General features: G+C 38.6%; 1 protein-coding gene across 1 annotated transcript in view; it reads left to right on the plus strand.

The window, feature by feature from the left end:
- The first annotated feature begins 246 nt into the window (after window positions 1-246).
- The window catches only part of alx4b (ALX homeobox 4b), a 32792-nt gene continuing 16091 nt past the window's right edge, over window positions 247-16947 (plus strand). Inside the window, exon 1 of the mRNA XM_058087095.1 lies at window positions 247-802. Within this exon, the coding sequence (XP_057943078.1) occupies window positions 469-802 (334 nt within the window). The 5' untranslated portion in view covers window positions 247-468. The remainder of the gene's footprint in view (window positions 803-16947) is intronic.

The following is a 16947-nucleotide window of genomic DNA, read 5'->3' on the forward strand; positions in this document are numbered from 1 at the left end:
AATATAATATTTAGCATTTGGAATCATTTCTTCAATAAATAAATACTAAAGACACAAAGAGACAAAAAATTAAAAAAAAAAAAAAAAAAAAAGCATGAATGTCATGTGTTGTGTTTCCCGCGTGTGTGTCTCCCCCCCCCCCCCCCCCCCAATCAACCCCCCCCCGGAGGTTGACCTCCATAATAGCGCAGTCAGAGCGCAGTGGGCCTACTTGCAGTGCGCTCAGCTTGAAGGTCGGTGCTCTGCTGCGTGATATTTCCCACTGTGGGCTCCCAACATCTCACAGCAGCTTCTCCGTGGAAAAAAAATCTCTTTTTTAAATCCGTCCCTGATGCGTGTGTTTGAGTGTGTGCGTGGAAGGTTGTGGGGTTCTGTATAAAAAGTGGGAGGGCAGCGTGGATTCTCTCTTCTTTCGTTCTTTCTTTCTTTCTTTTTTTTTTTTTTTTTTTTAAATCTAACCTTCTCGGCATGAACGCAGATACTTGCGTGTCATACTGCGATATGACATCGATGGATTCCTATTACACTCCGTCTTCCACGCAAGGCAGGGAGCACCAGGCGAACCCGTTCAGGACTTTCAGCGCCACGGAAGCCAAATACAGCCCCACCTTCCCGGGCGGGAAAGGGCAAGGTTTTGCGGAGAAGTCCCGGTCCAGTCCCTTCCAGTCCGAGTGCCAGACTCTGGACGGCGCGGAAGGAGAGAGCACCTTTAACAAGTACCAGGTTTTCATGCACAGGCCCGCCTGCAAGACTCCCCCCGAAGGCGGCAAGCTGCACCCGGACGGCATCCTTCCCTGCTACGGTGAGTGTGCGCGTACTTTTTATTTTTATTATTATGATTTATTTTTAATACGCAATAGTCAAGTTGCAATATCGTAATGTGTGCATTTTGGCACAAAATAAACGAATTAAAAACAACAAATATGTGTCAAAAATACATGCTACGATTACGCCAATGTAAAATATTAATAAGTATATTAGTATTAAACTATATTACATTAAACACAAGACGACACACATATTCTACTTCTTTTTAAACTTATCTTTAATATTAAAGACGACACTTTAGGCCTTTACATTTTTTAAAAATATATATTTTAGATTGCGATTTAAGATGAAAAAGCCAATTTACAATATTTCATTGTTTTTTTATCCAGCCATATAGAGATAAATATGAAGGTTATGTCAAGTTTAAAATAAAAATAAACAAGTTAGCTCGGGTGCATGGATTTCGAGGTACCTTTTTCAATTTAAATGGTTTCCAAAGTGCGGCCCATGGGCCATAGGCGGCGCGTGGTGCATTCTAAAAAAAAAAATAATTTAACATTAAGAACTATATTAAAAAAATACACAATAAAAAATGGAATTATAAAGTCAAAATATTAAAAAGAAAAAGTTTGTAAATTAAATTAAAAATGTTGGAATTCCACGAGAATACTGTCATAATGTTATATAAATGTTATATAAAAAACGACGAAAAATTGAAGAAAGGCATTTTTTTTCAACTTCATAATATGACAAACAAACAAAATAAAGTCGTAATTTTGGGAAAATTAGTTTGGGGGAAAAAAAGCTATACTATATTATTACCAGAAAAATTATTGATATGATTATTTATGCAGGTTATGGAAATATTTGGAAAAAAGTTCATACAAATAAATACACTTTTTCATTTACATCACTTATATTACTTATATACAACTTATATTTCTGTTATGTTTTTCACTACGTGACCATTGGTGGGGGTAAAAGTGGACACCCCCGCATTACAGGTTTGGTGGGGGTCAGCGGGGGTCAGCGGGGGTCTCCAATTAAAATAAGTACAGACTTTTTTGGAGCGGTGCTGTACTTTAGTGAACTAACCTGGCGAATGTACTGACAGAGCCGTCATTAAACGCAGCAAATGTTGCAGCCAGATGAAGGCGCGGGGGCCCTGGGGTTGGGGTTGGGGGGGGGGCGCTTTTGGGGTCTGTATAGTCAAAGCCTCAGGCGTCAACAGGCTTGTGTTCTTATGTGTGGTCCAACATGGGAGATATATATGACTCGACGCTGATATTTCATACCCTTCCAAATCATGTGATGTACACACGGAGTGTGCGTGTGCCAGGATGCCGGGATGGGCCCTGAATGCAACGTTGTTTACATGGCAACCGGGCTGTTGTGAGCTTTTACAGCCGTGCTGCAGGTGGTCATAATTTGTAAAATTTCTGTGTCTTACCATTTCAAAATTTTTTTTAACAGTTTGTTAGGAAATGTTCCTGTCTGAAATGATCAATTACCAATGTATGTATGTCAGCGATTCTACAATCTCATTGATAACCCTTTTTATTCCAGATGATGGTTGATTCCATTACAATCAGATACGTTAAGTAACAAACAACAGGTTCCCGAGACGGGACGGGACGGGACAGGACAGACTAGCGCTTACAGGTTACACCACCATTCAGCACACAGTGGCTCCTCAAAGTAAAGGGTGGTCTTATATTATATTAAATTATGCTAATTTTTCAGGTCTATGGGAGTTGTGGACTCCTATAGAGCAGATAGACACAATAACCATCACAGAAAGCGTTCTAGTTCTTCCAGAATCTGCACCTATTCCGCTGTATTTCTTTGGATTTGGCAACTTTATAGGAGTTGGCTTGATAATAAACAGTAAATTATCTTTATAAAATGTCCTCTTTTAACATGTGTTCAATCCCAAACCTGAAAAGACTTCAAGACGTCTCTCATTGACTAATTCCGTTAAGTATCTTTAGCATTTTGACTTTTAGATTTGTGTTTTGCGGGACTACCAGTGTTTAAAAACGAATTGTGGTGGAAAGGAAAGTGATAAATGACTTCAGTGTGAATCAGTGAATGTCTCACGGGGGCGGGGCACCTACCTGCTCACCTCCCGAGTGAATGAAGTGAAAGCTGGAGTATCAAGGAATGCAAATGAGTCCTGCAGCATTAATCGGAGGCAGATGTGCATCACTGGCTCCTATATGCTTTTTATTCATCCTCCCCAAACACAATTCCACCCGCAAGCAATGACATAGAGGGCCTGGTTTACGTAACCCTGCCTCCACCGTGCCTTGGAAAATAAACAAAGTGTCACAAATGGACGGGGGAGACATTTTTCTTTTGCACATACATATACTCAAACCAAATATAGACTAAGGACAAATATCAATTTAAAGGAAAACTGCACTTTACTTATAATTTCTTTTTAAACGTGTATATGATATATTTATCAAATGTATATGCCACACTAATTGTGTGGAAATATGGGCTAATAACTATAAAAGCAATATTCACTGGCTAAATGTACTGCAAAAAAGGCCAGTAAGGATAATTCATAATGCCACCTACAGAGAACATACTAACTCCTTATTTGTAAAATGACAAATACTTCAACTTGCTGATATAGTTCATCTTCAAACAGCTAAAATAATGCATAAGGCTAAAAAATAAGCAATTAGCTAAAAATGTCATCCAATACTTCTCTACAAGAGAGGAGAAATATGATCTCAGGGAAGAAGTACATTTGAAACACTTCTATGCTAGGACTACGTTATGCTAGCCATAGCATTTCAGTATGTGGAATCAAACTATGGAATGCATTGGATGCTCATATCACAGAGTACTTCCGTATGGGACAAATTTTATTTTATTTTATTTTATTTTATTTTATTTTATTTTATTTTATTTTATTTTATTTTATTTTATTTTATTTTATTTTATTTTATTTTATTTTATTTTATTTTATTTTATTTGAATGAAAAAAAAATATATTAGGAAAGCAGGAAGTGAACAAATGTAAAACCATTACCATTACCATTACCAGTACCATTGTTCACAAATGCATGTCACAAAGCACCAGCTGTACACACAAACCACCCAAAAATGAGTATTTTTTGTACTTTACTGGGGGTCTCGGGTGACCCAGACCCAGTCAGTATCTGGTGTGACCACCATTTGCCTCATGTAGTACAACACATCTTCTTCGTATTGAGTTTATCAGGTTGTCAATTGTGGCCTGTGGAATGTTGGTCCACTGCTCTTCAATGCCTGTGCAAAGTTGCTGGATATCAAATATTTAGACAGAAATAAAAATAGTAGAGGAAGGGCCGATTTGTACTGATTTATTGTACTGAGTCAACTTTATTGATAGAAAAACATACGTACATTATTTAAAAAAAAACAACAACCTTAAACTATATTATGAAAGCAGGAAGTGAACAAATGTAACAGTTACTGATTGTAAAAGTACCAGATGGAGTTTGCCATTACTGAAATAAATGTTGAATTACATAGTGTAAATATTTCTAGTTAAATACCCATATAATACAAGTACTTTTGATATTTGATTCCTTTTTGGTTCAGCCATCAATTAGGTTATGGATGTTATTATTATTATTTTTTCCTTACAGGTTCATTGGCGTATTTATGAAAAAAACATTGGTAAATTTGGTGTTCTGCATTATTGTGTCTGTTGTTCTGGAGATCAAGTCTGGTGCTTGTGTGTCTCACCAAACATTACAGTAACATTACTGTCACCTAGTGGTCAGTGAACAACATTACAGATCCTTACAAAGTCTGGTTTTATTTACTCATTCCCTACCAAAACATATTCAAACATTTTTTGTTCAACATGAACGCCCGATGCCAAGCTCTGCATGCATCCTTCTCACGTAATAACAGGAAGTAAAAAGCACGGAGGAGTGTAGCGTGCACAAGGTTAGCATTGAAGGGAAATTTTAACAAAGTTCAGCTCTTAATGCGAAAACTGTAAATTGTTCAGTTTTTGTGTTATGTTGTGATATACTGTATTTTTTGGACTATAAGTCGCTCCGGAGTATAAGTCGCATAATGCCAAAAATGCATAATTAGGTACAAAAAAACATACATAAGTCGCACTGGAGTATAAGTCGCATTTTTTGCAGGTAATTTATTTTACTACTTGACCAAAAGAGACATTACTTCCTCTCCAAATTGTCCATAGGTATGAATGTGAGTGTGAATGGTTGTTTGTCTATATGTGCCCTGTGATTGGCTGGCCACCAGTCCAGGGTGGACCCCGCCTCTCGCCCCAAGACAGCTGGGATAGGCTCCCTCGTGAGGATAAGCGGTAGAAAAATGAATGAATAAATGAAAAACTATTTAATGGTGATTAATTACATTTTAAAAATCCACAGTTAACTCATAATTAATCGCAGATGAAAAAAGTTGCTAACAAGTAGGGATGTACAAAAATGTAGTTTATATGCAACTACAAAGATACGACATAACATTTTATGAAGGCAATGTCAAAATTTGGAAATATGGGCCGTTGTTTAAATTAAAATATAATATCCAATTAGAAATCTCACAGTCACTCCGGAGTATAAGTCGCACAAGGCCAAAAATGCATAATTAGGTAGAAAAAAAACATACATAAGTCGCATTATTTTCCAAACTACTTGACCAAAACAGACGTTACGCCATCTTGGAAGGCAAGTTGTAACAATAAAAGAATAGAGAACAGGCTGAATAGGTGTAAGATATGCTAACACAATGCTTATTCAGCTACACAAAACATAAACATGAAAAGATAAACACTTTCATTTATAAGTCGCTCTGGAGTATAAGTCACAGGAACAGCCAACCTATGAAAAAACTTTTGGAAAATAGTGTATTTGTGTATATATTTTGGTAAAATATGTATGGCAAAATTCAATTGTCCAAATTTCAAAATTGTCCAAATTTCAAATTGTCAATATTTTGCTGAAACTTATATGTTCTACTGCTGATTACTAAAGAATAGAAAAAAATGGAAACTTTTTTTTCCTGATGAAAAACTACATGAACAATTTATGTTCATGTAGCCCAAGAACACAATATTCTATGTCCCTTTAAGGACCAGTCAAATCCTCTAATGTGGTCAGGACTGGGGGGGTCGCCAATGGATGACTCTATACCAGGGGTGGGCAAACTTTTTGACTCGCGGGCCGCATTGATATAACAAAATTTCCGGGGGGGGGGGGGGGGGGGGGGGGACTATATATTTTACACGTAACAGTCCACCTGGTATTATTGTATCTGTATATTTGTCATGCAATCTGCTATTATTATTTATTATTTTATATTTATATTTAAATATTTTAAAAATAATAAAATATTATAATAATTACAATTAAATTAAAATAATAATTATTATTATGTAAAATATGCAAATATAACAATTTTATTATATATAATTAATATAATAATTAGCATTAATATAATAAATATAATAATCATAATAGTTATAATAATAATATAATAATTATTATTTTAATTTTTATTATTATTATGTGCTTGTGTCTCTTTTTTCAGGAGCACTTTGTAAACAACAGACCATGTCAAACAACGAAATTGATAAAACCATCAAAATGTTGGCTCAGGCCATGATGCCAGGTTGTATGTTGACTTTAAATGAAATACTTTGGAAAGTCTGGGCGGGCCGTATTCAAACCCTTGGCGGGCCGGATGTGGCCCCCGGGCCGTAGTTTGCCCACCCCTGCTCTATACGTTCAGGTGTGTGTCGGAGAAAACAGGAAGGTTCAAATCGGAGCATTCTGTGATCCGTACAACGTGTTTCTCAACGCACGAGAGCAAAACAAGACCACAAGAAGGTTCTGGCAGCGCTTTAAAAGCATCCTGTCAAAATAAAGTCTTTACTTCCACTGAGCGAGGGGGCTGGGGGGGGGGCTGGGAAATGATGTCATGGTACATGTATGTATATTTGGGATGATGACTACCACATTTTGTGGATGTTAGCGACTGAACTGTGATCCTACCTAGCAGTGCAACACGGAGATTAGAGCAAAGTTCACCGCATAGAAGATCTGAAGTAACGGCGTCCATCAAAGTGGACGTGTTGGTTCCTCAGAAGGCGACACCAACATGAAGCCTGATTCCAGACCCATGAAATAAGATTTGGTAAAACTGATGAGGTTTTGGTTGTTTATGGGCCACTGAGAGACACGATGAATAGGAGTTACAAAAGAAAAAGAAAAACAGCGCTAAGTGCATTGTTATGATCTGCTGTCACGGACTCCATAGGGGCTAATAAGCTAACAACTAAACTATGACGAACAGGCTTTTGTTGGTCCCTGAACGTCACCTTGACAACCCCTGATCTCTTCTATTAGATGAGGGAATCAGTGTACATAACAAATGTCCCAGAAGTTGTGTGTAAAAAAACAATTTGGGGGGATTTTTTGGTGTGCATGAATGGGGTTGCGGGCCACATTCATTTCTTGTTTTGAGCCCCCAAGGACCCTTGCCCCGATGCTGGATGTCACACACAGCATGTAAAAATGTTCTTGAATTAACAAACAGAACAGAACTCTTAGCAGCCATGTTATTATGCTAGGAGTCCACTGGGCCGGTGCCAGTTGGTGCCAGTTGGTGCCAAAGATGATGTGATTGGCGCGTATGTTGCCATGTTGCTGTTATTCGGTGCCACAGCGAGCCTATACACATCATCTTTGGCGCCAACTGGCACCAACTGGCACCGGCCCAGTGGATTCCTAGTATAAGTGACGCAACTTGGCTCGCGCCATTACATTCCAGTGGATTCCAATAGGCGGATTGTTTGCGACATTTGGTTCCACTTGGTGGACACTTTGAATGAAGATGAAGATTTTAAACATTTTGAAATTTTCTTGCCGCTAAACTACATTTTTACCGCCGTAACGGGCAGCCATGAGCCAGTTGGGAGGCAGTTTGAGCCACTGCACGCCACTAGGCACCTTATTGGCGCCACGAGGTGCCACAGTAAGTTGCATTGGTGCAAACTGCCGCAAACTGGCGCAAACTGGTGCAAACTGGCACCAACTGGCACCAACTGGCACCGGCCCAGTGGACTCCTAGCATCTTTGACGCAACTTGGCTCGCGCCATTACATTCCAGTGGATTCCAATAGGCGGATTGTTTGCGACATTTGGTTCCACTTGGTGGACACTTTGAATGAAGATGAAGATTTTAAACATTTTGAAATTTTCTTGCCGCTAAACTACATTTTTGCCGCCGTTACGGGCAGCCATGAGCCAGTTGGGAGGCAGTTTGAGCCACTGCACGCCACTAGGCACCTTATTGGCGCCACTAGGCGCCACAGTAAGTTGCATTGGCGCAAACTGGCGCAAACTGGCGCAAACTGGTGCAAACTGGCGCAAACTGGCACCAACTGGCACCAACTGGCACCGGCCCAGTGGACTCCTAGCATCTTTGACGCAACTTGGCTTGCGCCATTACATTCCAGTGGATTCCAATAGGCGGATTGTTTGCGACATTTGGTTCCACTTGGTGGACACTTTGAATGAAGATAAAGATTTTAAACATTTTGAAATTTTCTTGCCGCTAAACTACATTTTTGCCGCCGTTACGGGCAGCCATGAGCCAGTTGGGAGGCAGTCTGAGCCACTGCACGCCACTAGGCACCTTATTGGCGCCACTAGGCGCCACAGTAAGTTGCATTGGCGCAAACTGGCGCAAACTGGCGCAAACTGGTGCAAACTGGCGCAAACTGGCGCCAACTGGCACCTACTGGCGCCGGCCCAGTGGACTCCTAGCATCAATGGCGCAACTTAGCTTGCACCATTAAATTCCACTGGATTCCAATAGGCGGATTGTTTATGACATTTGGTTCCACTTGGTGGACACTTTGCGCCGATTGCTTGATGCAAGCTATGAAGATTTTAAACATTTTGACATTTTCTTGACGCCAAACTAAATTTTTGCCGTGCCACTAGGCGCCACAGGAAGTTGCATTGGCGCAAAGTGGCGCAAAGTGGCGCAAAGTGGCGCAAAGTGGCGCAAACTGGCGCAAACTGGCGCAAACTGGCGCAAACTGGCGCAAACTGGCGCAAACTGGCGCAAACTGGCGCTGTCCCAGTGGATTCTTAGCATTAATTCCACTCCATACATACATACATGATAAATAGATTTAAATCGGATGGTGTTAAATATGTCAATTTTGGCACTACATTTTGGAGCGTGTTGTAGAAACAATACAGTGGCAGGGCTACGAGGTGCATTTCAGTATGTGGAATCAAACTATGGAATGGATTGAGTAAGGAAATCAAACAATGCACAACGATGAGCCAATTCAAGAAACAATACAAGCAGTTGATGTTTGCTAAATACAAGGATGAAGAGTCTTGAACCAGTCATGATGTGCTATATATATCACTATATTGACACGCACTATGGTACCCATTATGGCATTGGATGCTCATATCACAGAGTACTTCCGTACGGGACAAATTTTATTTTATTTTATTTTATTTTATTTTATTTTATTTTATTTTATTTTATTTTATTTTATTTTATTTTATTTTATTTTATTTTATTTTATTTTATTTTATTTTTATTTTATTTTATTTTATTTTATTTTATTTTATTTTATTTTATTTTATTTAATTTTACTTTACTTTACTTTACTTTACTTTACTTTACTTTACTTTACTTTACTTTACTTTACTTTACTTTACTTTACTTTACTTTACTTTACTTTACTTTACTTTACTTTACTTTACTTTACTTTTATTTTATTTTATTTTATTTTATTTTATTTTATTTTATTTTATTTTATTTTATTTTATTTTATTTTATTTTATTTCATTTCATTTCATTTCATTTCATTTCATTTCATTTCATTTCATTTCATTTCATTTCATTTCATTTCATTTTATTTTATTTTATTTTATTTTATTTTATTTTATTTTATTTTATTTTATTTTATTTTATTTTATTTTATTTTATTTTATTTGAATGAAAAAAAAATATATTAGGAAAGCAGGAAGTGAACAAATGTAAAACCATTACCATTACCATTACCAGTACCATTGTTCACAAATGCATGTCACAAAGCACCAGCTGTACACACAAACCACCCAAAAATGAGTATTTTTTGTACTTTACTGGGGGTCTCGGGTGACCCAGAACCAGTCAGTATCTGGTGTGACCACCATTTGCCTCATGTAGTACAACACATCTTCTTCGTATTGAGTTTATCAGGTTGTCAATTGTGGCCTGTGGAATGTTGGTCCACTGCTCTTCAATGCCTGTGCAAAGTTGCTGGATATCAAATATTTAGACAGAAATAAAAATAGTAGAGGAAGGGCCGATTTGTACTGATTTATTGTACTGAGTCAACTTTATTGATAGAAAAACATACTTGTCTTACTTTCTTTCTTACCTACTTTTTATGTAGCATGTTTTTCACTTCATGTCACTCTCACAGTTGTAAGTACAGCAGGTAAGTACCACACGGCAGACATGTTTGTTTTGGTTTTGACAAGCCTGCACAGTGTGAAGGAAATTGGGTGGGGGACGCTTCTCCGAGATGTTAGAGCAAGACACTCCACGACACACAGGCATCGTGGAAAACTGCAGTAATACTAGCCAGAAGACATTGGCCTTGATAGGCATTTGTAAAAGTACCAGATGGGGGGGTGGGGTTAAAAAGCTTTGCTTCTTCCTACTCCTTTTGGACATGTGGAACTGGGAATTGAATTATGCCCATTGGACAATTTTGTTAACTCGGTGCGGCCTGCGAGTCAAAACGTTTGCCCAACCCGTTTTAAGTTCAAGTTCAAATTGCAAAAAGAAGAAATCGGACTTATTTGATACTTTGGTCATCATCAACTGTGCAAAAAATGCAAAGAAAAAGAAAAAAACAACACTTTTTTTTACATTTATCCTTTATTCTCCAATTTTTTCTGCAATTTTATTCCAAAATCAGGAATTACCGTTTGCTGTATGGTATCATGTACCCAGAAAAAATGATTACGTTTGATTCATGTTCATGTTAAAGGTTAAATAACTGTTAATAGTTATCCTCCCTATCCGTGTGGAAGTGGTAAGTTTTTGGGTTTGATATGGATTCTGTATGGTATCATGTACCCAGAAAAAAATATTACGTTTGATTAATGTTCATGTTAAAGGTTAAATAACTGTTAATAGTTATCCTCCCTATCCGTGTGGAAGTGGTAAGTTTTTGGCTATTTAAGTTGAAAGGAAATAACTTGAAGGCTACCGTTTAGGTCGCTAGCTCTCTAGTTTGCGAGTTAGCATGTGTCTCAAGACCCTGCAGTTGCGCAATATGTTGTAAATAAAAAGAGTATAAATGTGACTATAGTCGTGTTTTGTCATGTCTACAGGGCTCTAATAATGCTTTGTTCATTTTAATATGAAAAAAATCATTTGTCTACCCACCAACTATATGTGCTTTCTTAACTTTTTATTATTTGCCCTTTTATTATTATTATTATATTTATTTATTTATTACTGATTGATTGATTTTCTTTATTCTTGATTTGTTTATTTATTTTTCATCTTATTTTGTGTAGAAAAATAAAAAGTAAGATATTTCAGAACAGTGGAATGTTTTATCAGAGCTTTTATTGTAGAAAATTGGAACCAAAGCGAAGTTTTTTAAATTTTTTTTTTTTTAATAAATGCGTTTTTTTTTTTTTTTTTGGAAAACCTGATGCGGCCCAGTCTCACCCAGACCCTAGCTCCAGTGGCCCCCAGGTAAATTGAGTTTGAGACCCCTGTAGTACGTCATAAACACTTTTTTCATTTATAAGTCGCTCTGGAGTATAAGTCGCAGGAACAGCCAACCTATGAAAAAAAGTGCCACTTATAGTCCAGACTATAAGTGGACTATAAGTCGCTCCGGAGTATAAGTCGCAAAAGGCCAAAAATACATAATCAGGTAGAAAAAAACATACATAAGTCAATTTTTTGTGGGTAATTTATTTTCCAAACTACGACATTATGACTTATTGCGACCGGAAAATACGGTAAATTTTGTTTTGCTGGTGATTGCTTGAAAGTGGGTGTTGATCCTAAATTCACCTTTTATAATCAGAAATATTTGTAAATATAATAATAACTGAATGAGGACATTGCACTGTGATACATGAAATACAAAATATTGTTCATAACAATACCGTTTCCTTATTTGTTGGTTAATGCGAGTGCTTGAAGATCTCCGATGGCTCCGTTTAAAAGCATTCCTTTGTCTTCTCTCGTTAGTGCGTGGTCATTAACCCTTCCCTGGGTTACTAATTTATAGTGCTTCTTTTATTTGGCTTCACTTGACCCTCCTCGTCCCATTCCATAAAAAAGTGAGAGGGTGCCTTGTTGCTTTACAAGCAGTTAAATGACACTTTGATGTTTTCAGCAGTGATTAAATGGCCGACCCTAATAAAGTGCTGACCTCGGCAAACCAAAGAGGTCTGTCGCTCGTCACAAAGTCACTTTGGCAAACGGCAGACGGAGGCCTTGCTTGTTCCTCATATTTCATGTTTCTTGGCGTTGTGGAAGAACGTGAGACTCGTGCGTGGTTACAATTAGCGTGCCACAGAAGAGATTGTTTAGCGTGCGAGAGGGATGAAAATACTTGACTGTAAATGTTGATGGCGTGCCATCCGCATGCGGGGATGAACGTACAGTAAACTTTGGCGGGGGCCACGTGTGCACCCAGCTGCGCCTCACATGTTGATATCGCCACGACGTTTGTCCCGTAGGGATATGCATTTTTGGGTAAACTTGTGGTAAACAGGTGTAAGGTATGGGCAGGGCTACAGGCGTACTTGGAGCACAATGGACCCTAACTTAACATTTTAGGAGCGCAATCAGAAAACTCAACTCAATTTTTGTACATTACTACCTGTTATCAACTTTTTTCATCTGCGATTAATTACGAGTTAACTGTGGATTTTTTTTAAAAAATGTGATTAATCATGATTAAATAGCTTTTAATTCATTCATTCATTTTCTACTACTTATCCTCACAAGGGGGTGCTGGAGCCTATCCCAGTCGTCTTGGGGCGAGAGGCGGGGTCCACCCTGGACTGGTGGCCAGCCAATCACAGGGCACATATAGACAAACAACCATTCACACTCACATTCATACCTACCGACAATTTGGAGTTGTTAATTAACCCAGCATGTTTTTGGAATGTGTTAGTGTTCTTACAAACAACACTAAACTCATCACACAGCAACTTAACACTCAAAAGGTATAATTATGAAACCAGCTCAACCGAATCATTAATTCATTCATTTTCGACCGCGTATCCTCACGAGGGTCGCGGAGGGTGCTGGAGCCTATCCCAGCTGTCTTGGGGGGAGAGGCGGGATCCACCCTGGACTGGTGGCCAGCCAATCACAGGGCACATATAGACAAACAACCATTCACACTCACATTCATACCTATGGACAATTTGGAATCGCTAACTAACCTAGCATGTTTTTGGAATATGGGAGAAAACTGGAGTACCCGGAGAAAACCCATACAAAGATGGCCGAGGGTGGAATTGAACTCGGGTCTCCTAGCTGTGAGCTGCGTGCTAACCACTCGCCTGCCGTGCAGCCCTCCACCGTATTACTGAAAAATACTAGCTAAAAACATGCTAGGTTAATTAGCCACTCCAAATTGTCCATAGGCATGAATGTGAGTGTGAATGGTTGTTTGTCTATATGTGCCCTGGGATTGGCTGGCCACCAGTCCAGGGTGTACCCCGCCTCTTGCCCCAAGACGACTGGGATAGGCTCCAGCACCTCCTTGTGAGGATAAGTAGTAGAAAATGAATGAATGAATGAATGAAGAATTTAATCAGGATTAATCACATTTTTAAAAATTCCACAGTTAACTCATAATTAATTGCAGATGAAAAAAGGTTGATAACAGGTAGGAATGTACAAAAATTCACGGATATCGGTCAATACTGATCCGTGGTCGATGCATATAAATATAAATATAAATATACCTTTTGAGTGTTAAGTTGCTGTGTGATGAGTTTGAATAGCTATAATCTATGTATGTTTTACTGAGGCGTTGGAAATCCCTAGCTAGTTCCATGCTATTGCTAGCATAGCATAGCTCGACACGCCAAGGTAGCGCTGCATATGACAATAAAAACAATACAGGGTATTAATGAGGACAATACCTGCTGGTAGCATCACAACATCTGTGAGATGAGGTCATGAACTCCTGCTGGGAAAGCCGAGTGGGGCGGGGGGGGGGGGGGGGGGTCTGACACGGCATTTCGGGACACACCAGCGGAAGCATCTTAATCCGTGAAAACAAAAACATGTAAGTTGTAGACAGCCAACGTCTGGCCTCATCACTCCACAACTATTCCACCATTTTACTCAGCAGTAACTTCCTCATGATTATTATAAATTATTGATAATTTTCCGGAAGTCCTCAGGAGCACTTGGGAGTGTGACAAATCACATAGGAGGCGGGAGGACGGAATTAAACAGAATTAAATTCAACCGGAATTGAGTCCCGTGGGACTCAATTCATCAGTGTCTTAAGTGTGTTTATTTTGTGTAAGTAGGCAGTTGTGTGTAGCATTATAGAGTGTGCATACAGGGAGTGTCTTGCATGCGTGCAAATGACAAGAGTAGCCTTTTTTCACGGGTAGTCACACAAAAAAAAATGTTTAACGCCTGAAAGTCAGGGGTCTCCAGGCAGTGGCTCGTGAGCTACCAGTTGCTCCTAACCACTTTCCAAGTATCTCTCCAAAGGCTTTATTCATTTACTATCAACTCCTATGGTGACAAAATTAGAAAGTGTCTCTAGTCTAGTGGGTGTGGCTGGAGGCGGGCCTTGGGTGTAATAAATGAAAACAGAAAGGAAGATCTAGAAAGCTTTCTGTGTGGTTATTGAGTGTAGCTGCTCTATAGGAGTCCGCAACTTAATACAAAGGGCCAAAAATGAGCCTAATAGGTCCCCTTTAATTTAAACAAGCGTTTTATGTTGGCTACTGACTTCATGCAATTTGTGTGTGAAGCCATGGGTAACATTTCCATACACAGCATATGTACACTTTTTTCCTTCAAAATAAGAGCAGATTTTGTCTGCAAATTAAGAGCGACGATACTTAAATATCTAACTAAACTAAAATATAACTAAAATATCGATATTTCTTTTAAGCACACTTAAAAATAAGCATTGTTCATATCGATGTCGACTGGATTTGACGCAGAGGTCTCATGTTTCAAGATGGCGGCGCCCGAGTGTAAGCTAGTTACTGCTGCGTTTTTACTGTTTAATTGTGCTTTATTGATGACTTTATGATTGTTTTGGTGCCGTACCGACCCCTTTAGCAAGTGTGCAGCTACGGATGTTCATCTTTTGTAGCTTGCCGCTTGCTATTGTTGACACGCAGCTGTTAGCAGCTGTTAGCAGCTGTTAGCATCCCTTTGCTACGTGGAATGATCGGATTATAATGCTTTGTTCATTTTAATCTGAAAAAAATCATTTGTCTACCCACCAACTATATGTGCTTTCTTACGTTTTTATTATTTGCCCTTTTATTATTATTATATTTATTTATTACTGATTGATTTTCTTTATTCTTGATTTGTTTATTTATTTTTCATCTTATTTTGTGCAGAAAAATACAAATTAACATATTTGAGAACAGTCTCAAATATTAAAGAGAACATCTCTTTACCATTATTACAAAAGAAAACAAGTTAATATCAGCTAGCTAACAATGCTGTCATTGGGATACACGTATTTCGACTATGAAGCCCTCTAAAAATAAACCTCTAACAATATCACATGGTTTGATATCCGTGCTGTGATCATGTATTAACACGTACACCGATGATAACATGTAATAGTTGCAGTATCTTGCTGTACTTTGATGATTTAAAACACTATGAAACTTCTTTCCTTGCTGCATTAATACACAGTTATGCTAGTCAACAACAACAACACTTACAATGTCTGCTCTGCTGTCTTTTTCGGGAAATCCAGAGCTACGTATCCACTCTTCTGTCTGGGAATGACGCTAAGACTTGGCGAGACGTTGTGTTAGTTAGCTAGTATCAATGCGCCCATCTTGGTAGTGTTTTAAATCATGAAAATACTGCAGTGATTACATGTTATCATCGGTGTACGTGTTGATGCATGATCACAACATGGATATCAAACCTTGTGATATTGTTAGAGGTTTATTTTTAGAGGACTTCATAGTCGAAATACGTGTATCCCAATGACAGCATTGTTAGCTAGCTGATATTAACTCATTTTCTTGTGTTATAATGCACAGAAAGGGGAAAGAATTGTGTGTTTATGTTTAACATAAGGATTGGGAATGATGGGCAAAATTCCAAAAAAAAGTGCAGTTCCCCTTTAAACACATGTAACCAGTAGATGTGAACACAACTTTATTGGAGTTGATCCACTTTTAACATACAGCCATATGTGTTGGATCCCAAATCCGATCCGGAAGTAGAGACTGGACAGTCGGAAGTTTCTCAAGAAAAGAGGTTACTTCAAGACGTCTCTCAATGGGAAGTTGATGTAGCATTTTAGCATTTTACGGCATCGGTAATGCTACACAGACAAGCGTTTTTGCTCCAAGACTTCCCCAAAATAAAGACAGTTAGGACCCTGATAAACTACTTCAATGTTCAATGCTGGTAGGGAATCAGGAATTCCAACCACTTGTGCCTGACGGCGGCGTCTTTAGGAATTGGAAACTAATGTGGCTTTCCCTTACGAGTCATTGCTAGCAATGTAAGCAGAGAAACTGTGCTCGGAGGAGGGGCAGAGCGCTTATCTGGCTTACAGACACGCCCATATAAGGAAGTCGTTCCCTTTGTGACATCACAAAGGGGCAGTTTTATCACGCCTTCTGAAGCCAAGCGTTTAGAGCCATCCCAAACTTCTTTCAGGGCTCACTTCCAAATCCGCAAACCTCATGATCTGAAACGTTGGCATGGTTTAACACCAGAATACTACATTCTAACTACATTTATAGTTCAGAAAAGTGGAAAAAGTAGAATAGGTCCCCTTTAAGAGTGTTTCATTTTGAAGATTTAATTTTTTATATTAGTCTTCCTATTTGATTTAGTTTATCCTCACGAGGGTCACGGGGGTGCTGGAGCCTATCCCAGCTGTCT

The sequence above is a fragment of the Doryrhamphus excisus genome, chromosome 11 (assembly GCF_030265055.1).
Source record: "Doryrhamphus excisus isolate RoL2022-K1 chromosome 11, RoL_Dexc_1.0, whole genome shotgun sequence".
Classification (NCBI taxonomy): domain Eukaryota; kingdom Metazoa; phylum Chordata; class Actinopteri; order Syngnathiformes; family Syngnathidae; genus Doryrhamphus; species Doryrhamphus excisus.